The 25,353-nt window shown below is 36.6% G+C and overlaps 1 protein-coding gene across 1 annotated transcript in view; it reads left to right on the top strand.

The window, feature by feature from the left end:
- The window catches only part of Frmpd4 (FERM and PDZ domain containing 4), a 342,429-nt gene that overhangs the window by 131,684 nt on the left and 185,392 nt on the right, over nucleotides 1-25,353 (top strand). Inside the window, exon 2 of the mRNA XM_090325736.1 lies at nucleotides 23,835-23,951. Coding sequence (XP_090181862.1) covers nucleotides 23,835-23,951 — 117 coding nt within the window. The remainder of the gene's footprint in view (nucleotides 1-23,834; nucleotides 23,952-25,353) is intronic.

A 25,353-nucleotide genomic window follows, 5' to 3' on the forward strand; every position in this document is an offset into this window, starting at 1 on the left:
GTACAGAATAACTTCTACCAACATTTTTTTCTCAAGATTACCTGCCACATCTATTTGGAAGAGTAGAGAGGATTCAGAGTATAGAAAATGTTTCTGCTACATTGGAACTCTGGGTTCCTTGCCTGGGCAGGGCTATCAACTTCCCCACCCTCTGCCTTCATTTCTTATCTTACAAAAGACCAGTATATAGTTGAATTTTCTTCTAAAAAGTTTTGGAATATCTGTAAACTGCACTGAAGTCAAGCTTTTCCATGAGACTCTTTGTTCTCCAAAGAGATGGTAGCCCCAAATAGACCAGGTGTGAAGGGAAGGAAACAAGAATGGGGAAAACAGATTTTTATTCTGCATATTTGGGGTTTATTAATATAAATATTATTAGTATACATGGACCATAAAAGTAGAAATTCAATTCTTTATCTGAGAAAAAAACTATTTGTTTTACCTTGTCAAAAATGCTTGTGAAGTAATATACAACTAAAATGTTAGGCTGCAAAAAATTTCAAACATACACATTTATAAACACGCATGTGTGTATGTATGTCTTGCCTTTGTTTTCCTCAGAAATAACTTCAATTAAAACCACAAAAAGAATAATATGCTTTTGCACATGTTATTATGAGACTCATTTGCCTTTGCAAATGCAGCAATGTGATTCTCACAGTGAGTTTAACTGAGGTTTCACTGATTTTCTTTTTTTGTTTTTTTGTGTTTTTTTTTGCTAGTCCTGGGCTTGAGCTCAGGGCCTGAACACTGGCCTTGGACTTTCTCAAGGCTAGAGCTCTACCACTTGAGCCTCAGCACCACTTCCAGCTTTTTTCTATGTATGTGGTACCGAGGAATCGAACCCGGGTCTTCATGTATGCTAGGCAAGCACTTTAACCACTAGGCCAAACTCCCGGCCCCCTTCACTGATTTTCTTTTAGATTTCTATCTTCTCCCAAACTTTTCTGTTCCCCTGATGATCTATTCTTCTGCTACTGTGATCGCTGAGAACACACTGGCTTCTTTAGAATTTATAAAAGTCAAAAGGAGCATCTATCTCTGAATTCCTGCCATCTTCAAATAAAATAAAGAAGGAAAGAAGAGAGAGCAAGTACCTCCATTAGTGGACTACATGACAAATCTTCTGCAATGCCTGAAGATGATGCATAACAAAACACACTAGGGATTTTTAAAACAGCTCATAAAGCTGAGTTTTTCTTCCTAAGGGAACATCATTGAAAGAGCTATCCAGAGTAGACCAAGAAGCATCTGAGCTGGCATACTGGCAAAGGTAGAATCACTTTAAGGAACCTGAAAGTACTTTGTCAGTTTTTGTCAGTGTTGATCTATTAAACCCACCCTTTTTTTGGAAGGTTCCAGTTAAGTCTACCTTCTTTCTATTTCTGAACTCTTAAGTGTATTTGTCTCTAAAAACTGGTAGAGTTTTGAACATGCATATTGCTAAATGAACTATTTTGGCATACCTGTTGTATGGCATACCTGTTGTATAATTGCTGTGAAATATATATTCTCTTCTGCAGTGCTAAGGCAGCTGTTGGAAATACTTTTGAATGGACAGAATTCTGCCATGTCCTAAGCTCACAGACAGCATGTTCTAAGCATATACCTTGGTGGTTCAAGTAAATATGAAGCAGCATTACTTCTGACACATGATCTGTTTCTAGGTCAACTTCAGTGATATGCCATTGTAGCTGGTGAACACTGTATCCCATATCAAACTGAAAGACTCAAAATAGTGAAAATCATAGTATCTTGAAAGAGCAAAGTATTAGGTGGCATTTAAAGAAAGTACGCATTGCTTGACGACTAACCTTTGCATTTTAGTGGCAGAAAGTCACTCTGATTGACATTTCAACTGCCTGTCACTATTAGAGCATCCGTAGTGCTAGAAAATGATTAAAATCTAGTGGCTTCATTCATATAACCACGAATAGCTGGTCCATAGTATAAATGTGGGCAGCCCAAAATATCAGAATAGATTAAGATAAAATTGTAGTTTATGAACCATCAGGAAAAATTAACCACTTTGCATTTAAGAAATGAAAGGTGCTTTTTAAAGCTCAGCCAAAGGAAATAACACTTCTGTCTTTTAATTAAGATGACACTTCACTTATTTTCATGCAGAATTAAGTTAATTTGTTCCAGTTTAATGCAAACAAGGAAGAAGGAAAACATGTAGGCTGTTCTACATAAGGTCCTTTACATGGGTTGTATCTCCTGGTGGGATTTGATTTCACAGTGAATGAAGGGTTCAAATCAGTGCCAAATCAGAGATATGACCAAAACAAAATAAAAAATTAAGGGTTGGTCTGGTGGTTATCATCTGTAGTTCTAGCTTATCAGGAGGCTGCTATCTGGAAACCATAGTTTGTTCTAGGCAATCCCACCCCAGCAACTGAAGTTCACTAAACTACATCTCACAACGAACCCGAAAAGGCTAGAAACATAGCCCAACTGGTAGAGGATGAGCCTCCTAGGTTGAGGTCATGTATTAATCCTTATCATAAATCCACTGTACTTTTGTTTAAAGCTGAAAAGAAGAAATAGACTAGAGTTGAGAATCTCCTGGTTTTCATCATGTTTACAGTGCACTGATTTCTAATGAATTGCTGCTTTGTCCATCTTTTATGAACAACCCTGCCTTGAACAAGTCAAAGAGTGACAAATGATAATCATCTGATAAATGGAATAACCAAAATAAAATATGTAGAGATGTGCATCAGTGACTTTGCCAGACTTAGTAAACTTTGGTGACTTACTGAGAAATCCCACCTACTAGTTACCCCATAAATTAAAGTTGCTTTGGGGATTGTACATGAATTTTATCTCACTGTATTGAATAAGGTGAGGATATTTTTTCTGTCTTTCTGTTGAGTAACATGTAAGTTTTTGTTAAAACAAACAAATACGGTAACAAACAAACAATATGTTATCAAAGAGCTAGGGTAAATCATTTGCATATAGGAAACATTTTTTGTATGTATGTGACCACTTACCTGGACTTGAACTCAGAGTCTCTCATGTGCTCACTTGTCATTTTTGTTTATGGTTGATATTCTACCACTGTAACCATAACACCAGTTTGGTGTTTTACTGGTTAAGTAGAGATCTAACTTCATGAACTTTTCTGCCCTGTCTAGCTTCAAACCAATTTTCTCTGATCTCAGCCTCCTGAGTAAACAAGATTAAAGATTTGAGCCATAGAAACCCAGTCAGGAAATATTCTTTGAAAATAACACAAAAGAAATATCATGCCAAAGCAATGACAATCATTGACATGTTTGTCTAAAATCGAGATTAACAGGAAACTGTCCATATACCAAGTCATACTTTCCATTGTCATGGCTGTAGTGAGGGGAAGATTAAGCCCCTAACATGCTAAAGGATTAAGATGATATACATGCTTTATTTGTCAGTCATGGGGCTTGAACTCTGGAACTGGGAGCTGTCCTTGAGTTCTTCAGCTCAAGGTTAGTGCTGTTACTTGAACCACAGCACCACTTCTAGTTTTCTTATGGAGATAAGAGCCTCATGGTCTTTAGTGTCCAGGCTGGCTTTGAACCACGATCCTCAGATCTCAGCCTCCTGAGTAACTAGGATTATAGGCATGAGCCATAAGCTCCTGGCTTGATATACATTCTTACAGAAAGGAAAGTACATTGAGATGAAATTATTTAACTCTCAGAAACATCTTGTCTCTTCTTACGTGTACATTATTTGAGATTTTCAGACAACAGATATACCTTAAATGGTACCCAAGTAGAGAATGTCCTAGTCATGTCACCATCTCTCACACCCTTACCATGGGATCTCAAGCATCAGTTAACATGGATTTGGCAGGTGCCCATTCTTTTATTCCCTTGACAATACAGAAAATTCTGGAAAGATAATCTCTCAAGGAACAGAGGATTAGAAATATGTGTTTTAGTGTGCCAGTTCCATGCAACATAAGATATGTTAGAGGCAAGCACGATCAAATTTGAATCCTTTAATGGCTTATCCAGCCTAATTAAAACTGCAGCCCAAATTAGGAAAAAGAACTTTGACTCCCTTTGAGAAAATGTCAACTTTTAAAGTGATTTTAAAGCAAGTTATGGTTCTTTTCCACCTTAAAATGAAATTCAATTATTTCATTACTTAGACATGGACATTAAATATTATGTTCCAGACTTAAAATCTTATTTACCTTTGAGAAGTCAAAGAGTAGAGATTGGTAATTTAGATTCTTGATATTAATGTAGATGTTTATTTCCTTCCTTCCTTTTTACCTTCTGGTAATTATTGTGGGAAATTATATAGCTATATAAAGGAAAATATTCCCAAGAGATGATGATTTTGTAGGTGGAAGTAGATTGGCTTTTATAATTACCTTTTTGGAAAATAAGCACTGGCAAATACTCAAGATGATGCAAGGTGATTGCTTCAAAGGCAACTTTATAATAAGGCTAATTGGGGGAAGAATAAAATCTTTGAAGATATTTCGAATGGATTATCTATCACTGGCTTATAACCAGATACCTTATGTAGAGAAATATCATCTAATAAGTAAAAAATATACAAAAGTGTCTCATCTATTATTGAGAACCTTCTCTCAGAGAGTGGTTATGAAGTAATAAGGACTCTGCTGCTCTTGTTGCCAAAAACTATCAGGAGGCTGGCCTTCATGGTTCGTGTCTAAAATTTCAGCTACTCAGAGGCTGAGCTCTAATGTTCAAGGTTCAATGCCAGCCCAGGTAGAAAAATCTATGATTTATCTGTAATTAATCATTCAAAAGCTAAAAGTGGAGTTATGTCTCAAGTGGTAGAGAGCCTAGTGAAAAAAAGCCAGAGGCTGAGATCAGTCCTCATTACTCACACACACACACAAACACACATACACACAATTTTCTTCACAATTTTTTCTTCACAACAGGTATATTATAAAGAGATATTTTCACAATAATTATGTATTTTTCAGAATTATTACTTTTCATAATAATCATTGTATGATTATGCAAATCTAGTTATTGATGACCCCATGTTCAGCAATATTTTGATCAAACTTTTACAACTCTATCAATTCATCCATTGACTTGTACTCACATAAAGAAAATAAAAATGATTCATTGGCATATATGAGTGGCTACAATATTGATGATGCTTTCCCTTTAGCAAATAGAGTAACTAGCTTCAAGTCTTTGTGGCTAAACTCACACATATTGAACATTAATAAATTATATTTGTGAATGAACATAAACATACTTTATTTTAATTCTATAATTACAATCATTTAAAGTTCATTTCAGATATAATAAAATCCAGATGGATTGAAAACTGTCCTCAAAGTCCCCTTGGGAAAACCAGAACATGATCATATTTTCCAAAGACCAAGTATAAGATCCAACTGATTTTAAAAAATTCTCTCCTTCAGATATTAAATGCTACCTTCTATATGTTAGAGAATTCTTTATGCTTGTCACAGTCACCAAAATCTTTGTTTCTTCCTGATAATATTGACAAATTCTGAAATTTAGCTTTAAGGTTTCTATACTCCTGTTTGGCATTCTCTGTCATCCCTCATATATGTGATCATCCATCCATCTCTCCTTTTATCCTGTATCCTGAGCAGCACGCACACACACACACACACACACACACACACACACACACACACACACACACGAAACATAACCCTAATATCTTAGAAGAGCTCCAAAACAAAGACTCCTTTCAAGGAAGATATGTATGGGGGCTTACACAGATATATGTATTCTGGGGTAAGCACTCATAGAATTTTTAAGATACTGCATTTTTAATCCTTAATGATTTGAGGTCCATGCAAGGAGTGTGGGAAGAGCTACAAGGCACACATCAGTTTTTTTAGCTGGTTGTTTTCAGTAGCTACATTGACTACACAGGCCAGGAATGAATATTGGAAGTGAGTTGAGATCAAGGACCATGTGTTAGAAAATGCACCTATTAAGAATAACTCATAACTAGCAACAAATAAGTTGGCATAGAAATCAGATGTGGATAAGTATTTATGGCACATTCATTATATATTAGTGGCATTTTAGAATGAATATAATGGGTATATATACCTACAAAACATTATGATCACTTGATGAGTTCACCACAAAAAGTTATTGATAGAACATTTGTTTGTAGATTGAAAGACTCAAAAATGAACTTGGAGAAATTGCAGCATTTCCCATCTGTCATCAGAGATGTAAAAATTTATATCTGATGTGGAATCCTGACATAGCCTAGTCCTTATCGCCTAAATTGAAGCAACTTCTAGCCTGTGACCAGGTGTGGACTAGTGGTATGACAAAGAGTCTCTAGGCTCTTGGTTTCCACTGCGTCCTTGACAACATCTGGCTCAGAGGAAATGTACTGGCATGTCCATCATGGCTGTCAGAGACATAACTTAAGTTTACCGAAAGTGATGTGTGTTGAATGTCAGCCACTTTGTAAGCACTTTCTTCTTATAAGTATGAGATTTTTGACATAGGCCAAATGTTGGTTCTCATGAATGGAGCATTCCAAGGTCAATTTCGCTTAGAGAAGCATTGGCCTTGGCAAATCTAACCTATGTGAACATGAAGGTAGAAAAAGTGGCTTTGGTTTTTTTTTTTCCTTAGCATGCTGAGAAGTAGCATAAACAAAAGCAAGTTCAGAAACACAGATTGAATCAGTCAAATCTAGATTAAAATACTGGCTCCATCCTTTTAGTAGATGTATTACTCTGGAAAGTAGCCTAGCATTTTTCCACTTTTATGAAAGACAGCTGAGAATAATAACCTTACAGGGTTCCTTTGATTACTAAATGTGATTATTGTTTTAAAGTCTGTCAAAAGTTTTCAAGTATAGACTGAAAATCCTGAAGACCAATACTAATTTTTACACTGGACTCAAATGGTCCATATGTAACCACATGTTCATACTTTTGAGCATCAGTTAGCCTTACCTATATCAATTGGATTGAAGAGATAAAACTGGCTTCAATAGCTCTTTTGGGTGTAAAGCTCTCATACGCCATCTAAATGAGAACAATACATAATGGAAAATAAGAAACAGTAGTAGGGCTTTCCACAAAAACCTAAGAAAGCATTTGAAACAGAGACAACAACTGGAAATAGAATATAAGCCAAATTTGGGGTCTCCCTCCATGTCTCTTCAGCTGGGAACAGTAGCAAATTTAAAGCTATATTTTTAGGGAGAAGTAAGAATCTTTCTTTTATGTCATAAAACAATTAAGAATGAGGCCCAGAAGGAAGTCAAGCAGCTATATTTGTTGTGAGGAATGATTCTTCCCAGTTCTTTCTTTTAAGGTTTAACAATGCAGTTGCTTTCTCCCATGGCTGTCAGTCCTAGGAGGTGAGTCCCTCCTTTGTAGAGTGGAGGAGAAATTGATGAGATCATGTCTGAGGAACAGTTCCTGCTCCGTGGGTAGGGCCCTCTGCAAGTGAATATTTTGATCATTATGACTATTTGTGCCTCTGAAATACTGCCAAAAGAGAACAAGAGAAACCTGCCAGAAAGAGAAATTTTCCTAGGGTGAGAGATGAAAAAAATGGAATGAAGGGCAAGATTTAAATAAAAACAGGATAAAGTAATTGCAAGAAAAAAATTAGAGCAATTATATAAATAGCTGTTGGCTTCAAGGACACATAGCCAGAGTCCCAGAGGAAGTCAGGTAGTGGGTTAAAAGGAAAACACACACACACACACACACACACACACACACACACACACACACACACAATGAGAGTTTGGATGTTGGACTCTCTAAGAGTGATCAGAAAGACTCCAGTATAAGTTCAGGCTACACTGAGGGTGAGAGAGGAGACAGAAGAGAAAAGGGGAGGAGAGAAGGGAAAGCATAAGAAACAGGAGAGGAGACAGAAGAGGGGAGAGAGAGAAGTAGGAGGAGAAAAATGATGTAGAAAAGAAAATGAAGGTGAAGAGGAGGAAGAGAAAAGTGAAGATGAAGAGGAGAAGGAAGTGGAGAAGGAGGAAGACAAGGAAAAAGAACAATGAAATGAAATTTTAAAAGAAAGGCAATATTGAACCTTCTCTCTCTCTCAGAATTTTTTCTTAATCTAATAGATTATGCTGGAAGAAATTTACATAAACTACAAATAGTAATCATGTCTTTTATAGATTTTACTAACGAATTTATTGTCCCTTATTTTTCAACTCATTCATCTTTGCTCCAGATAAAGTAACTCTCACCTTGTTCTATCTTTTCAATAAAATGAGATTGGCCTGGAGGAGGCTGTCTTGTGAGTCATGATTGACGGTTGGCATCCTCTCTATGAACAAGGCAAATGGCCTTAATGACTTCAAGAGTCAGCAGAAGACTGTTAGTGTGCAAATGTCAAACATTGTACTGTTTTAGATTATTATTTTTTAATTTTTTGCCAGTTGTGGGGCTTGAATTCAGGGCCAGAGCACTGTCCTAGAGCTTGCTCAAGGTTAGAGCTTTACCACGTGAGCCACAATATCATTTCCAGCTTTTTTCTATGTATGTGGTACCGAGGAATTGAACCCAGATCTTCATGCATACTAGGCAAGCACTCTACCACTAGGCCAAACTCCCGGCCCTGTTTCAGATTATTTTTAAGCTGATGAAAAATATGGCCTGAGAACAAAGATATGTTTTTCCATGTATTCTTTTTGCTACATATACTTAGCAGTTGGTGAATTGTGAACTTCTCTTTATCTAGCTGATGTACATGGCTGCCTACTATTGGTGTTGTCCTGAACTGTATACCACCCTCACTGTGTCAGGTGACTAACAAACCTCAGAACATATACAGAAGTCACAAGACAAATTAAGAAGAAAAGAATGACAGTTATAAAGAAGTCTCCAGGAAGGACAGGTAACTCAGTCCCAAGTTATAGGGTAGTATACTCCATTGAAATTGCAATGGAAGCCACATGATCTTTTTTAAAATTTTATATTGGTCAGTGTATGAGACATGGTCTTTCTATGTAGCCCAGACTACATCCTGCCTCAGAGGCTCAAGTTCTAGAAGTGCCATGTATGTGTCACTAATATTCATATTTAAAGAGAAAAAATTTAAAAAAACAGTGCAATTTAACATATATATATATATATATAAATATATATATATATAGAGAGAGAGAGAGGAAGAGAGAGAGAAAGAGAAAGAGAGATGTATGTATATAGTTACAGTCCTGGGGTTTGAACCTAGGCATTATCCCTGATCTTTTATACACAAAGCTAGTGCTGTACAACTTGAATTATAGCTCCACTTTCAGCTTTTTCCTGGTTAATTAGAGATAAGTGTCTCACAAACTTTCGTGCTTGAGCTGGCTTTGGACCCTCAGATCTCAGGCTCCTAAGAAGCTAGAATTACAGGTGTGAGCCAATTGTACCCTGTGGCTTTAGATAGTTAGCTTACCATTTCAATGTGCAATATTTATATAATTATTAATGGAACCTTTTATATGTTCCCTTACTAAGACTTCAAAATGGTGTGTATATGTCACATTTAAAGCATATCTTAATTCTAATTCATCCCTTCCTCAGTGTTCAATAACTATTGGATACTGCAACTTTATTCAAAGATCCTTGTAGAATGAACAATGAAGCCAAGAGCAGAATAAATTGATCAGGTAAATCACTGAATAAGGAAGCAGTTGTAAGTTGTCTATGCTTGAAGGCCTAGCAAGTTCAAATAGCCAAAAGCTTGTTCGTCCAGAAAAACTCATTACATTCTGGATATACTCTCTTTGGATATGCAGCAGCCATTTAGAGGGATAAGGACATTAATAAGAATCATGCAAGTTTCCCCATACTGGACCTAAATTTAGTTTTAGACTTAATTGATTTTAATCACATGGAGGCATAAACTGGTCAGCAGTACAGAAATCCAGACCTCAAGGTGTATTGCAGAAGCTTCAAAAAGGAGATGAGAGTTTAATTGGCTTTTTTAAGGCTAAATCACCTATGCCATTTACGCAGCAGGATGTTGAGTTTATACAGAAGAATACACACAAGGCAGAAGTTAATTATTGGAATCATCAAAAGTTTATGGACATCAATTTTGTATCATTCACAGCTCATTATCTTCTACAAACAAAGCAGTACTTCCTGTTATGCAAAAATGGCATTTTGATTTACGATGCAGACCTTTTATTTGAATATTTTGTGTGGTTCAGGGGAATTTTATGAATTTAAGGCTGTTAGTAAAAATTATACATCTCTCAGAAATGCATAATTTTTACCATCTGGTTCTATGGTCAATCCTTCAGTCAATTAAGCCTTTTTATATTAACCTTTTTATTCAAGAAATTGTTTAAAAAGATTTTTGCTCTTCAGCGCGGTGGCTCACACCTGTAATCCTAGCTACTCAGGAGGCTGAGATCTGAGGATCAAGGTTCAAAGCCAGCCTGGGCACAAAAGGACCTGAGACTCTTGTCTCCAATTAACCTCTAGAAAATGGTAAGTGGGGCTTGCGTCAAGGCCTGGACCCAAGGGTAGCCTTGAGCTGAAGAGCTCAGGGACAGCACCCAGCCAAGTTCAAGCCCCATGACCTACAAAAAATGTGCTCATTATCTTAATTTAGTAAGTGGAATCCCCTGTTCATCACCTTTACAATAATTTTTTTAAAAAAGAAATAAAACATCTTCTAAATTTATATATAATCTTCTACTAGAGAATCTGGATATGTCAGCAACCAAACTTTTGGATATTTTAATGGGGTTAGGATAAAAGGAAAATATGAATTGATTGTAAAGGACCCACCAAACACACCTAGGATTATAGGAAATCATTTGATTCTGTCGTCTTTCCTAGCCAGTATTAGAAACTGTATAGGCTTATATGATACAGTTACACAGGTATATAATTTGTGTTGCTGCCAAAATGATAAAATGAATGGAATATTGAGAATTCAAACATATTACAGGTGAATGTAATTAGGAAAGCATCTCACTTAGCCTCTTTTCTAGAGGTGATGACAAAAGGGATATATTTATTTTTCTTCCATTCTTCAAAACTGATGCACATAAAGCGGAAAATTTTTAAAAAGAGAAAAATGTTAATTTCATACAAAATGCAATTACTGCCTCTTTCCTGCTGGATCCTTGGAGCCTGGCTAAGATGATAAAATGCCAGATGAATGAGGTTGCTGGAGCCAGAGGAGAAATTCACAGCACATAAGCCAGCATGCCAATGGCTGTCCCTTTTGGTTGTCTGAACTGAGAAGAGAAGAGAATGTGTCCTTTATCTCTGCTGGGTTTGAAAGTAAAGATTCACTGAGGATCTGTAGTTCTAATATCAAGTATTTTATGGGCTCCAGTCATTGTGAAGCCTCATGTAAAATCCCTGTCAAACCAAATGGCCATAACAGCCACTCTTGCTGCCAAAAGGCCCATTTGGTTTCCACTAATTTAGGTACAGGTATAATCAGATGTTTGCTTATGGCTTTCAGAAATTTCACTGTCCCAAATACCATGGCTTCAGTATTGCCCTAGAAAAACTGCAGACTTTAGTTTGGTTCCACTCCCTGAACTCAGCATTTATATAAATCATTATTCTGATGATGCACAGCTGGTTAAAGGAGGGCTTGGAACCTCATAAGAGAACTAACTATTCACAATATAAAGTAAATGACAATATGTGGAGTGGTGAAAGTGCATGTCCCTGGAGGGACTCACCAATATATCATCTACCAGCAAGCCTAATTACCTACCTACCTGTCCACCTACGTACAGCTATATGATGGTATATGATACAGTAGAAATGATCTGAGGCAGGTATTTATTGCATTGGAGCAACTTGTTTGCATTAGGCAATGCCTAATTCGAAATTAACCAAATTCCAGATGGAAATGCTTTAACCTTTGCAAGCCTTTCATACTATACAACTCTCCATTTGTGTGAAACCAGCCAGACAGTATTCACTTAAATAGGCATAGCCATGTTCCAATTCTTTTTTGTGGGGCCTAGGACTTAAACTTGGGGCCTATATGATGTCTCTGAGCTTTTGTGTTCAATGCTGATGGTCAACCACTTGAGCCACAGCTCCTCTTCTTGCTTTTTGGTCATTAATTGGAGATAAAAGTCTCATGGACTTTACTGCTCAGGCTGATTTCAGACTGTGATCTTCAGATCTTAACCTCCTGAGTAGCTAGGATCACAGGGACGAGCCACCAGCTCGTGTTAGCCCAGCTAACACTGTACTTATAAAAACCAGGCAGTGCTTATCTCTGGTGTGGTGTACAGAAGCATGAGATTCCATCACTGGATATGAAAGTTAGCCTATTATGAGCGAGATAGTACAAAAAGGTTTCTAATACAAACTGCCATGGTTCTGTATGGATAACTATTTTCAATTCAGTTGGTTTTTGTCAATTTATTTTTTGTGTAACAGCCTTCTGTCCTCACTTAGCTGATACCCTTAACTACTAGGGCTAAGTGATCATTTACGGTTTAGATATCTACGGTACAATATGTACTCAGTTCACCTTTTTGAAGAAGAGTTGAGCAAGGGCTTCAAGGAAAGATCTGTAGACCTTTCAATCTGTTTTGCCAAAGAACTTAAGCTACAGTCAAAGATTAAGAGCACCCCAAGTATTGTGAGCTGTTTTTGGAGTTGCAGTTACTGATAGAACTTCTAAAGATACTTCATCTGAGATCCTTCTCAAAGAAAGGAATCCTTTAGTTCTAGATCATAACAGAGATTCTGTTAATAATGGAAGGAAATGAATTAGAGAGCATTTAGGGTAGTAATGATGTTACATGTCTGAAATGCATGTGTACCATGTAAGGGGACAATACTGGACAGGAGACATACTAGGTTATGTCTTCTTCCCCTTCTCAAACCAGTTTTCAAGGACTTTTTGGTCTAGACTTAGGTGCCTGGAGGTCAACACCACAGAAGGAGAGGGTACTGGCTTTAATTTTGGCAAATTCCTGCCAGGCAACCCTCACTAGCCTGTCAACTGCCTTCCACCAGAAAGCCTGAATTTGAAATTTCCAGCACCATGGTTTACCTCCTTTTTCAAGGTATAATACTTGAACCAGCAACAAGACCTGAAATCTCATAAGAAATGAATTGTTGAGCCTTGCTCAGTGCCTGCTCAGGTGGTTAAGACCCAGACTAAGTGGATAACATTGACATAAGGGGCATTTTTTCATTCTGAAAGGCTTTTATGTACTTTTCTAATAAATGTGTTCGCTGGTTGCTAAAATCATTTTCCTGGAAAAATTCTCAGTTGCAGATGTATTATTATTGTCAGTTAGAGGAAGAGATTTTTAAAATGTGTCCAATAAAACCTTAGCATGTCCCACAGATTTACAACAGAGTTCTTTTCCCACAATTTCTAAGTCTACTGATTTTGTAAATAAATGTCTTCCTTTCTGTGGAAGTAATTATTGCATGATGTATCAACATTGAAATCTTATTGCATTCTAGTGTTTTCAGCTCATTTTGTATATATGACATATCTTGGAGAAATACATGATAGCTTTGTTATGATTTAAAAAATGATCATGTTTACACATAAAAAGGTAGCAAAGCTTATTTGTTGCTATTACTTGAGCTAGGACAAGGACATTCTGGATATTTTTCTGGGTACAGGGATAGTACACCTATGTTTAAAGTAGATGGAATGAAAATCAGAACTGGCCCCAAATAGAACTTTGGAAAGATGGATGAAAACTAAGAAACTATAACATTACTAACAGTACCATATATCTTGTATAATTTTTATTATAATTTTCATGATAAATGTACCAGTTATCAAAGTTGATATATAAATGTGACATCAGAATGAGTAATTATATGAATTATTTAATTTTAAGTGTAGGCCTTCTTTTCTACCTGTAGCGTTTTGGGAGAACTATAGTTCTTCAATATTTTTCTAAAGAATAGCCATAATTCACTTTTTCCTAAAAATATGGAACACTGAAGGATAAAGCTTATTTTTTAGCCACAGTCATCATCATATATTCTCTCTGTTTGATCATAAATTGTCCCTTTTTAGAGTATAAAATATTTGTATGTCTTTCTGTCACATTTATAAACTAGAACAGGAAGATAGTGGAGGAGATACATGGAGAAAACTGATAGAGGAAGAGAGACACACACAGAGAGACAAGTGACAGAAAGAAAAAAAATGCCCCATCTCCCTCATTCATCATAACCAGTAGAAACCTTGGGCTCTAATAGCAAAGATTTGCAATAGAGCAAAAACTTGATACATAAGGCCATATAGTATGAAGCTAATTGAATGGACCTCTAGGATATTGAAACAAAAGCCATATAATGAATGATTGCTGTCCTTAAGGTGCTATGTTATCTCTCATCTCTTTTGCTGTTCCTTTGTTATCTCATATTGTCACAATATCTCACTTTGTTATCTTATATATTATATACATTTGTATTTGGTTACTTGAAATTGGACAGGGCAGGGGGGAAAACCAAGAGGGGGTTGGGGGGGAAGGTAATGGGGACCAAGACATGTGGAAGGGTATCAATGTATGTGAATTAATGCACCTTCTATCTGGCAAATATCATGTAACCCTGTTATTAAATACAATAAAAATATTAAAAAAATGCCCCAAGTGATATTTATTTTCATATTCATATATTTTATATTTTCTTTAAAGCTCTTTATACTCTATATTCTTATACATTTGTATGGCCTATGGAATGTGCAACTATTAGAAATTTAGTAAAATAATATATTTCTCTTTCATATTTGGACTTTGAACATTTTAATTTCTGCATTTGGTATCAAGTTCACATTTGTTCTCTTATATTCATAGCTTACAGGAAGTTTTGAGATGCCATGAAACTGCATAAAGAATTCAGGGTTGTCATTAGGACAATGGACCTGTATGTACAAGTCACAAGCAAAAAATACATCTCTCCATTACTTCTAATGAATTAATTTTAGCAGAAAGCCATTGAATTAATCAACAGAGCACTGTAGATTTATACATCTTGTTTATTTTGTATATAATCTGACAAAATATCACAAACTCAATCTAAATCTGGAAAGAAGACACAGATTGACACATTTAGCAAGAACACATTTAGGCAACCTAAGTATATTGCAACTCTTTGTTGTTCCTTGTTAAGGACCTGGACAGGTTTTCACTAAACAGTATTTCTTTAGCATCAATGGTAAAGAAAACATCTTTCCCAAAATATTGACATTGCAAACCAGACAGTATATTTGGGATTATCTATAATATACATGCAATATTTTAGCTAGAAAACAGCAGACTTTTGTAAATTTACTAAAATGGAATGATTAAAATTGAGGGATATTACTGGGTATCACACAACGGGATAGTAAAACCACCTGTAAAATCATGTTTGAAAATGTTTGATTCTATTTCTTCAAGTCTCAAAGAAACTTGATTTGAATTTTGGGAATCAGCCATTAAAGTGAGTTTTTCTATTATTGTTTTGAACCACCTGTATATTGTATATTTAAAGTACAATTCATCTAATGACCCTAATTTATAAGAGAACATTGGTGGTTCAAAGATTTAAAATTTCCCATAAATATTCAGGTATGTGATCAACTTTAGTATTCTATTATTGGATAAAATGCTATGGTAAACAGGATTCTTATTTATTTTCCGTAAGTGGTGAACTATTACCTCTGTTACCTCCTGCTAAAGATAATGGAATTTCAGACAGACTTGTTTACATAATGTCAGATACTTTTGAGCATAAAAGGACATCCAAAAATATGTAGAAAAATATGTAGTGTAGCACCTTTATTCTTTGAGTAAGAAAATTGAGGAGCAAAATTATATATTTTCAAAGGCAAGATTATCACACAGCAACAAACTATAGCTTGAAGTTCAAACATAGAGGTTTTTTGAATAAAGTTTTGCTGTATAGAACTAATGGTAGGGAGATCGGCGGACGATGGCGGCGGTTCAGTGTGAGTCTTTCTGAGCTCTCACCAAGATACCAGTTCCAGCATTGTAGGGGAAAGTTCATACCCAAAGATCGAACCTAAGTAAGCTTTAGCGCCACAGACATCTAAGTCAGAAAGGAAAAAGGCAGAAAACCGGCACAAGAAGACAGCATGGAGCAGCCATCTGCTCAGAGTGGCCACGGAGACAAAGCCTCCCTACTGAACCAGAGCAGACAGTGCTTCCCAGCAGCGCAGACCTGAGGGCTCCAGACAGAGCCACACATAGCATGCACGAGCCCAGAGCTGGCACCAGGCCGTGCACCGACCTGCCAGCTTCACGGAACCGGAGAATCCAGCAATGTGTGAGTACCTCCAAGGAGAAGTTTCCACTTCTGCTTGTGGAACGGCATTGGGAGGGAGCCCCTCCCCCACCAGCTGAGAGCAGCACCATCTTGACTGCTGGCAAAGACCCTGCGAAGCAACTGGAGTCTGAGAAGTGGTGCTGGCAGCGCCATCATTCAAAAGGGCAAAGGATTTCCCAGAGGCAGCTTATCCAGAAGTTGCCCCTGGAGCTAATGGAAGTTCCTCCCTAGCGGAAGTTCCTCCTCCTGGGCGGGGTCGCATTCCTGGTAAACAAAGCCGCTTGCAGCTTCACCATCTTTTTTTTTCTCTGCCCAATCAAGCAAACTGATCAGAAAAATCACCAAGTCAAATTGCAAGAGAAAAAGACTTTTTGAAGTGTTTGGATCCCAAATTTAGTAGAGACACAAATTTCCTATCCCTCCCCCCACCCAAAAAAAAAAAAACTGAAGAATATCCCTTCTTTTTTTTCTACCTCTTCATTTTCATGTGTTCTTTTTTTTTGCCATTTTGCCTCCACTTTTAATGTTATGATTTTTTACTTTTTTTCTTTTTCCCACTTTCCTTCTGTCATTTATGGTTGTTCCTAGAAACATAGTGACAGCACTGGGTACAGATTGGATACAAATGGTATTTTTATTGATACAGTAACCAGCTTTTTAATCTGTGGGTTCTTAACCCTAGTATTTCTTGTCTAAGAACTCACAATAGTGTGGGATCTCCCCTCACCTTTTTCTTGTTTTTCTTTTTTGTTTTTGTTTATTTTTACTTTTTTGTAAAATTTTTATCATTGAACTCTCCCATATATACCTTCCTCTTTTGTTTTTATATTATTATTACTCTTCTTATTTTCATAAGTTTTATCTTATTTTTTTCTAAATTTTGTACTCAACTATTTTACCTTTGTATTACCTTAGGTCAGTTCTATCCTTACGCTATCCCTTTTCTTCATTACTATATTAATCTTACACACCTACATTATTCTTTTCTTACCTCCTCTCTTGTCTTTCATACTATTATTTTATCTCTGTTCCTCTGTTCATCCTTCAACTTTTATAATACATGGATCTACAGTTGATGGTTGTTGAGCAATACTGTATATCTAGGTGTTCAATTATACTATAGGTCCAGAGGGACTTAAATACAATCGAGATTGGATTGAAGGGTTTTTTTTGGTCATAAAACGATGACCGGTGGTGGTCTTAGATTTATCTGTAAGTGCGCAAAATGAGAGATTGATAATACTAATCTAAAATTGCGAACATCTATTGTCTGGCCAGCTAAAGAGCTCTAGGTTGGTTATATCTTAAAAATTATAATTTTGTGCAATATTAATCTTGCTCCCATTTTCAAATGGGCAGAACAAGAAACTCAAGAAAAATGGCAAATCAAGGAATAGCATCTCCCACCCAATATAAACAGGCAAAGGAGCAGTCAACGGCAAAACTAGAGGAGAGTCCTCTAAGTGCTATACAAATGCAATTGATAAACATGATTAATGAAAAGTTTGAAAACATACAGAAAGAGATACCTGTGGAAGCCTTATCTAAACGAGAGGAAACCATAAAGAAGGTGATATGTGAATGTGAGGAAGCCATAAAGGAGGCCATAATAAAGGATTTACAAAGAAAAATGGACGAATTCATAGCATCCACAAACAAAAAGCTGGCCGAACTCCAACAAATGTCCAATGAGAGTAAAACTGCTGAGCTAACCACTCAAATAGAAATCAAGGAGTTAAAGAAGTCCATACACGATCTAAAGCAAGGCATCAAAAATGAGCAATTAGAAGGAGGAAGATGAAGAATAAAGTAGAAAGTATTGATAGTAGGTTAGACAATGCAGAAGAAAGAATCACCGGGGTTGAAATCTAGGAAATATGTTAACCAATAAATTTTAAATATATATCCCTAATGACATGAAAAACTAATTTTTACAATAAATAATAGGAAATGTTTCAATTTTCATATGAATGTTCAGCAATACTGACTAAATTACATTTGATTAAACTGGGTGCGTAGCAATATTAAGTTATGACTCATCTATAAATAAGTGAAATGTGAAGATAAATGCTTTCTCTCAAAATGATAACTGCAAAAGTGTTTTAACAACATATTTGGAAATTAGATTACTCAATTTGGCATGTTCAACCAATGCTGTGTTTCATTAATCCTGTAATGACTGTCAATTGCTATGACACAGTATATTTGGTGGATCCTGAGAACCTATTCAAGTTCCATATTTACAGCTCAATGCAAGGCTCTAAGCCTTCAATGAAGGAAGAAAATGCAGAAAATGGTTGAGATGGGTTAAAATCTACCCATATAGAATAATTTGACGAATGAAAATCTTATCTATCTGTGATATCTACTCCATGAGACTCCTTGAGCTCAGAAGTGTTGACCAAGTTCTGGGTGGAGGCTGATGGATTATCCAGAAAGGCCCCCACAATACCTGTGCTTCTATTCCAAATCTTTCTTAATTAATTTGGCTAATTTGTTCAGGTTTTTAAAAAAATTCTTTCAGCCATGGGGTTTGAACTCAGGGCCTGGATTCTGTCCCTGAACTCTGTTCTTTTCTTTTCTCTTAGTCAAGGCTAGCATTCTACCACTTGTTCCACAACGCCATTTCCAGCGTTTTGGTGCTTAATTGAATATAATAGTCTCATGGACTTTCCTGAACAAGCTGATTTCAAACTGCAATGCTCATATGTCAGCCTCTTGAGTAGCTAGTATAGTAGGTGTGAGCCATCAGCAGCTGGCTGATTCTTCAGAACTTTAGAATGGTACACAATGGGGTATGTAACTTACTATCAGATTTTTAAAGTACATATTTGCATGCACAAATAGAAATTGATGAAGAGGACAGAAGAGTGAGAGTCTATACCAGTACTACCATATACTTTGAATTCATTTATTAATGCAGTTCACATGGGAACATCAATTATGAACTTAGCATTACTCTGAATAATAGCAATTGGAGGGGAAGACATAATCACTGCCCTTAAAGAACAGTAAATATGTCTAAGCATATCTACTTGACAGCACATATTTACTTGGGAGGTACAAATACAAATTCAACAAAGAAGTAAAAACCACATTGTAAGAAATGCATTTCAAGACTTGCTCTGTCAACTGTTTTCTTATTTAGCTCTCTGAGCAAGGAGAAACTGGCTATGCTGATCTCCTCGACAACATAAAGCAAATTATAATTTCATTTTCAGCTTTAAGGAGTGGGAAAATTCAATGAACTAAGATACAAATGTACATTTTGAACATCAAAGTTCTTACTCAAGGCAAGGATGCATCTGATGTGAATGGTAGCTAGTGTGTGATGTTTAGGAATTCTCAAGCACATACATTGAGACTCTTAGGATATCAGGGGTCATTCAAAGGATTGTTCATAAAAGTGAGTCTTACATTTGTAAGGAGGAGAGGGACAAGGAGGTATTGTGATTCTCACTGGCTTCTTCTTTTTGGTAAGGGATTCCCAAGTGTACACTTAGATGTGTGGTGGCATCTATGGCCTCTACCCACTAGATGTATGAAGTATACATTCCCTAACATATGATTACCAAAAGTATAATGCTCATTGTTAAATGTCCAATGGAGATGAAATTATCTCTGAATTAGAAACATTGACTCAGAATAATTTGACTGCATAGATGATGAAAATAAGGTACAAAGAGCTTACAGTCATTTATGCATTGTTACAAATGTGACAGAATTTAAATCTGACATGGACTTCAGAATCTCATAGCTTTTCTGTCTTACATTATTCCTCTTTTTCTGATCTTGAATTGTTTCTAGGGAAACTCTGATCACCACGGAGGCCTTCAAGTGGTTTTAAAAGCCTTGTCTTTTTCTAGGGATTACTGGCCATCAAGTTATGGCCCAAAGGCCACATATGGGAGTTTATGCCTGTAATCTTTGCTACTGGGAGGTAAGGAGAATGTAAGGCCAGCCTGAGGCAGGGGATCATGACATGGTATCTGAAAAAAAAAGCAAAAGGAACTGGAGTGTGCTAAATCTGCTTGTTTAGGAAAGAGGAGGCCTTTTGTTCCAAAGTCCAGGGTCTCCAAAAAAAGAGGAGAAAGAAAAGGATGAAAAGTACAAAAAGGAGAAAAGGAAAAGGAGTAGGAAGAGGAGGAGGAATAATGAAAAAAATTGGAGGAGAAGAGGAAAGGTAGGAGGAGGAAAAGGAAGAAGACCAGCTGGGCTTAGGCAGGAAGGTAGGAAAAAAACCATTCATTGTTTCTCCCAATGCTCCCAACACAAAGCTGCAACTTTGCCTACACCATTCGTTGCTGCTCTTGTTTCACATAAAGTATGAAGGTCCTTTTTGGCCGGGATGTTTTCAATCTGTTGCAAACAGTAAATAAGTGAGTCTCAAAGTTGCAAACCAGATCGGTCAGTCAGTCAGTGGGAATTTCTGGAGTGATTTAAATAACCCTGACAATGTAGGTCACTATTTTTAAAGCTGAGCTAAGTGTTTGAAAGTGGTTCATACACCGTGGTCTCAGATCGAAGTTACAGAATATCAGCATTATTAGGATTCTTCAAAGTTTGTCTGAGAAAAGTAGACACTGACCCTCTTTACCCCATGTCACAGATTTTTGGTTACTGGTAATCATGTTCTGATATTTCCTTCTGCCTTCAACATAGATAAGCCCATCAGTGTCTATATTTATGGGAAAGGATGATGTCTTGCTTCTACCACTTTTTGCTCTGCTTTTGAAAGACTAGAAGGAATAGATGACTATTCCTCCTGTGGATTGATTAAAATCAAATATACTTGTGTGGCTACTTAAAGTTCTATATTGCCATAAATAAGTAGATTCCCACTTAGCAAGGTTCAGATACTGCATTCAATATAGTATGGCAGCCATCATATTCTCCTGGAGACATGAAACCTGTTATTACCATTTTACAAAAAGTTACTGATCTTGGGGAGGTCAAAGGAGGTCAAGTAATTGGCTCAAGATCACAGTTTGGAGATGGTCTGGTTCTAACATGATAGATATCAAACTTATGTTAGCATTCACATTGCCCAGATAATATATGGAAAACTCTAATTAAATTGACTGACACATTGATTATCACTAAGTCTGGCAACACTAGATTGGAGGCTCTCCTTGCAAATAATCTAAGCAGAGCCAACCTGAAGATCATCCTCAACAACCCTAGGCCAGCACAACAGAAATGCTAGTGTTGTTCTTAGGAGAGTCTCTGTACTCCACAGAGGTGGTCAAGAGAAATCCTGAAATTAATTTTTAAAATACCTTGAACAAAGGAAGTAAGACTTCATCCACAGAGAACTGTTTTACAATAGTGTTGGCCCCTGGAAGGGTTTCCAGGAACTTAAAATGGATACTTTCTGAAAAAGACAGGGAAAATATTAGCATACATCTCACACTGGGATCCAGTCTTGGTATTATGATCAAAAGTGAGTTCTACAGAGAACAGGGTCAGTTCTGTACAATGTTATCCTAGCAGTGCCTGTTCTCTCCTAAGGAAAGGGTGTTATTTCTATATGAGCCAAGGACCCTGCTTTTACATTGTTAGTTGTGCTGCTGCTCTATAAAGAAGCCACCCTGTTACCATTTGGGTAGAGAAAGTTGTGTTTTTCAGCAGTGATGGAATGGGGGACATTTGAAAAACAGTGAAAAGATTAATGTGCTTATTGGGTGAGACTGGGAAATCAGATCCCCAAACCATTTCCTTAGAGAGGAAAGCACTGGTTTCTGAGGCTGGCTATTGTCTAGGCTGGACTTTCAGTTCTTACACTATTTAGATATAGGAGCCACATCTCTCTTGCACATCACATAGTTTTCTCAATAATGAGTTTTCCATCTTCTGGATAGATTCTTTAAGAGGGCTTTTTCCCATTCTACTTAGGCTTTGCATTTACTAAATTTTACTAAGGCCGTTCACATCTGCATACTTCCTATCAACACATGAGTAGGCAAACATAGTATCATGTCTGATCTTAATCATTTAAATGTTTCTTTCATGGAAGCTGATTTCCCTTGACTTAGATGTACTCCATTAGTATTTTTAGGATGTTTCCACACTGCGTTTTGGTTTCGGTTGGGGGTTGGGTTTAGTTTTGGCAGTATTAGAGTTTGAACTCAGGACCTTGTGTTATCACTCAACTTGCTTGCTCAGTTGCTACTCTACCACTTGAAACGTTCTGTCAGTCCTACATTTTGATGAATATGGAGTGGACTTTTCTAAGCAGGCTGGCTCTGAAGCCTGATCCTCTGTATCTTTAGTTTCTTGAGTAGCTAATGTTAGAGGCACCCCAGCACCCTACTCATTTGGTGTTTGATGAGAGAAGGTTTTAATTGAAAACATTTTACCACCTGTTGTTTGCTGCTTCTTGAACAAAGTGTCCTTGACAGCTTGTTAGATTGTATTAAAAAGTCTGTGTTTTTCATTTAGTGATTAGGGTTTCAAGGAGAAAAAAAAAACAAGAAATGAAAGGACGTATAAAGAAATACCATTATTTGCTTTAAACAAGTTAGGCCCTTCCAATGAAAGAGTTGTAGCTTTAATATCGTACAGAATTTAGGACTCTAGAATAAATTATCACATTCTTAAACTTCCTTCTACTCTCAAGAATATTCTTTGTGCCATTTCTCACTGTACTATTGCTTTAGGGAAAGTTTTAATTTTAAAAATTAGAGTGTACTCAGACCTCTAAGGGCTTGTTTTCTTGGTACCACCTTAAAAAGCGTTCCAAATGCATCCCCTGCTAGCATGGAAAAAGTAGTATGGGGTGTTTTTTATTTGTTTTTTTTTCTTGTTGTTGTCCTTCAGGTAGCAAATTCATACTTTCCCTCACTGTAGGGAAGCTGAACATTAAAAAAAAAAACACCAGAGCAAAATGCCATTATTGACTTTTGTGTAAGACAGAGGAACAAAAGTGGTGGTCGTGTCTTTTCTTTTAATAGTCAGTGGGCAAGAAATAGTCCTATGGTGACATTCTAAATTTATCAGACCTACATCAAATTTGCACACATTATGGAGGAGGAAAACAATTGAAAGGAAATTAAAGAGAAAACATACAGGCAAGGTTAACGTTTGCAAAATACTTCTGAGCAAAACTGAAAAGGAATGGCCGTGCTTTTCTTCAGAAGTGCTAGCTGTGGTCAGCTGCATCTGGGAGGACAAAGGGGTTGGAGGCAGAAGTTGTCTATGGTCCTGCCAACTTAAAAGCTTCCCTTCTTCACCGAATGGTTAAGAACCCTGGTTTGGATATCCAATGACAGGGTTACAGCTCACACTATTTTTATACAAAATTGGCTTATCTGCCTTTAGGAAGTGTATTTAATCTTCCTGACCCATTTGTTGATTTGATTCCTTATTGTGAGATCTATAAGTGCATTTCTATGGAAAATGAATGAAATAACACACGGGAAATACCTAGTGTTAAAACATTCTTTATGTTTTGAATTAGTTGACGATTCAGCTCACAATTTCAAAAAGTATGACTGCTCCCTGATGCAGTATCTCAGAAAACATATTCAGAAGTCAGGTGTGATGATACATTTTGTTTTCTCCTTTCCAGCCACAGGACAAAGTCTTCAGGCTGGCCGCCTCCCTCAGGAACCTGGGGCTTGAACCAGGTACCACCCTATGGATGGGAGATGATGACAAACCGAGATGGGCGAGACTACTTCATCAAGTAAGTAAAAAGGGGGACAGGGACATAATGAAATTCTCAGCCAATGGATTTGTAATTTTGATAATAGAACATTATAAAAGTGGGGACACATACACAATTGAAGGTCATTATTCAAGCAGCTTGATTTCCTGTGCCTTCTCTGTCTCGTAAAATTGGTTTACTTTACACTTGTGCAGGTGCTATCTTAAAGTGGCCATTCAATGTGTAGGGTGGCCAAGAGAAAAAGTGTTTGGCCATTATTAATCATCAAACCAGTTGATTTATGTCTGAGTCTAATAGCCAAAGTTTGACATGGGATAGTATCATTTAGAAAGTTTTCTAGAAATAGTCAAGAATGCTACTATATCTCTGTAACTAGAAAAATCAATGAATTGTTGTCTAGAACTTTTTCATCATCTCCCTTCCTTATAGCTTCTGGTAACCTCTGTTTTATTTAGAATTTCTATGGATTTCTTTACATATCTCATACAAGTGGAATTCTGTAGTATCTCCCTTTTTTACTGGCTTATTTCGGTTTGCACAATGCTTTTAAGGTTTATCCATGTTGGAGCATTGTTCAGAATTGCACTCCCTTTTAAAGTAGAATGATATTCCATTCTATATATACACAGCATTTGTTTATTTATTTATCTACTTAAGGACATTTAAGTTGTTTCTACCTCTTTTATTGCAAGTAGTGATATTATGAACAGGAGTTCAAAAGTATAACTTTCGGGGGGCTAGGAGGAATCTCATGGTAAAACACTTGCAACATACTGCATATTCACACACACACATGCACATAACCCATTATGCATACGTGCACATAATCACATTCACACACAAAATATCCATTACCTGATTTCACTTGTTTTGCATATACCTAGTATTATAATGGTTGGGTCATATAATATTGCTAGGTCATAGTTAATTCTGGATTTAACATTCAAGGAAAAAATTATTTTTCTCAGAGTGGTTACAGCGTTTTGGGTTTTCAGCAGTTTTATGAAACAAAAATTTATATTGCATTTCTTAAATTGACAGCACAATCCTGTGTTTGTTCAATTATTCTCCAACCTAAGTGAAATATTCTTACTTCCAAGAAATTAGTGAAATCGATTTTAAATCATAAAACACATTTGGCTTGAGTCCAATTTGTAATTGAGCAGAGATTGGAAATGAAGGAAGGAAACATTTACAATCACAGGCTATATTCTTCTAGCCAAGCTGCCTATGGACTATTAGTAAATACAGATCACCATGAAGTGGAAGAGGTGATCTTTATTTGAATATGTCTGTCAAGGTTGTTCAGGGGATATTTGGCATTTGGTATTCTTTATTGTGCCCCACTTCCAAGTTAGGATTCTTAGAAAGTAGAGAGGAAAAATCATATATGTGTATTAGAGACACTTTCCGGTTTGTT

This window comes from Megascapheus bottae, chromosome X (genome assembly GCF_031878675.1).
Source record: "Megascapheus bottae isolate mThoBot1 chromosome X, mThoBot2.hap1, whole genome shotgun sequence".
Taxonomy (NCBI): Eukaryota; Metazoa; Chordata; class Mammalia; order Rodentia; family Geomyidae; genus Megascapheus; species Megascapheus bottae.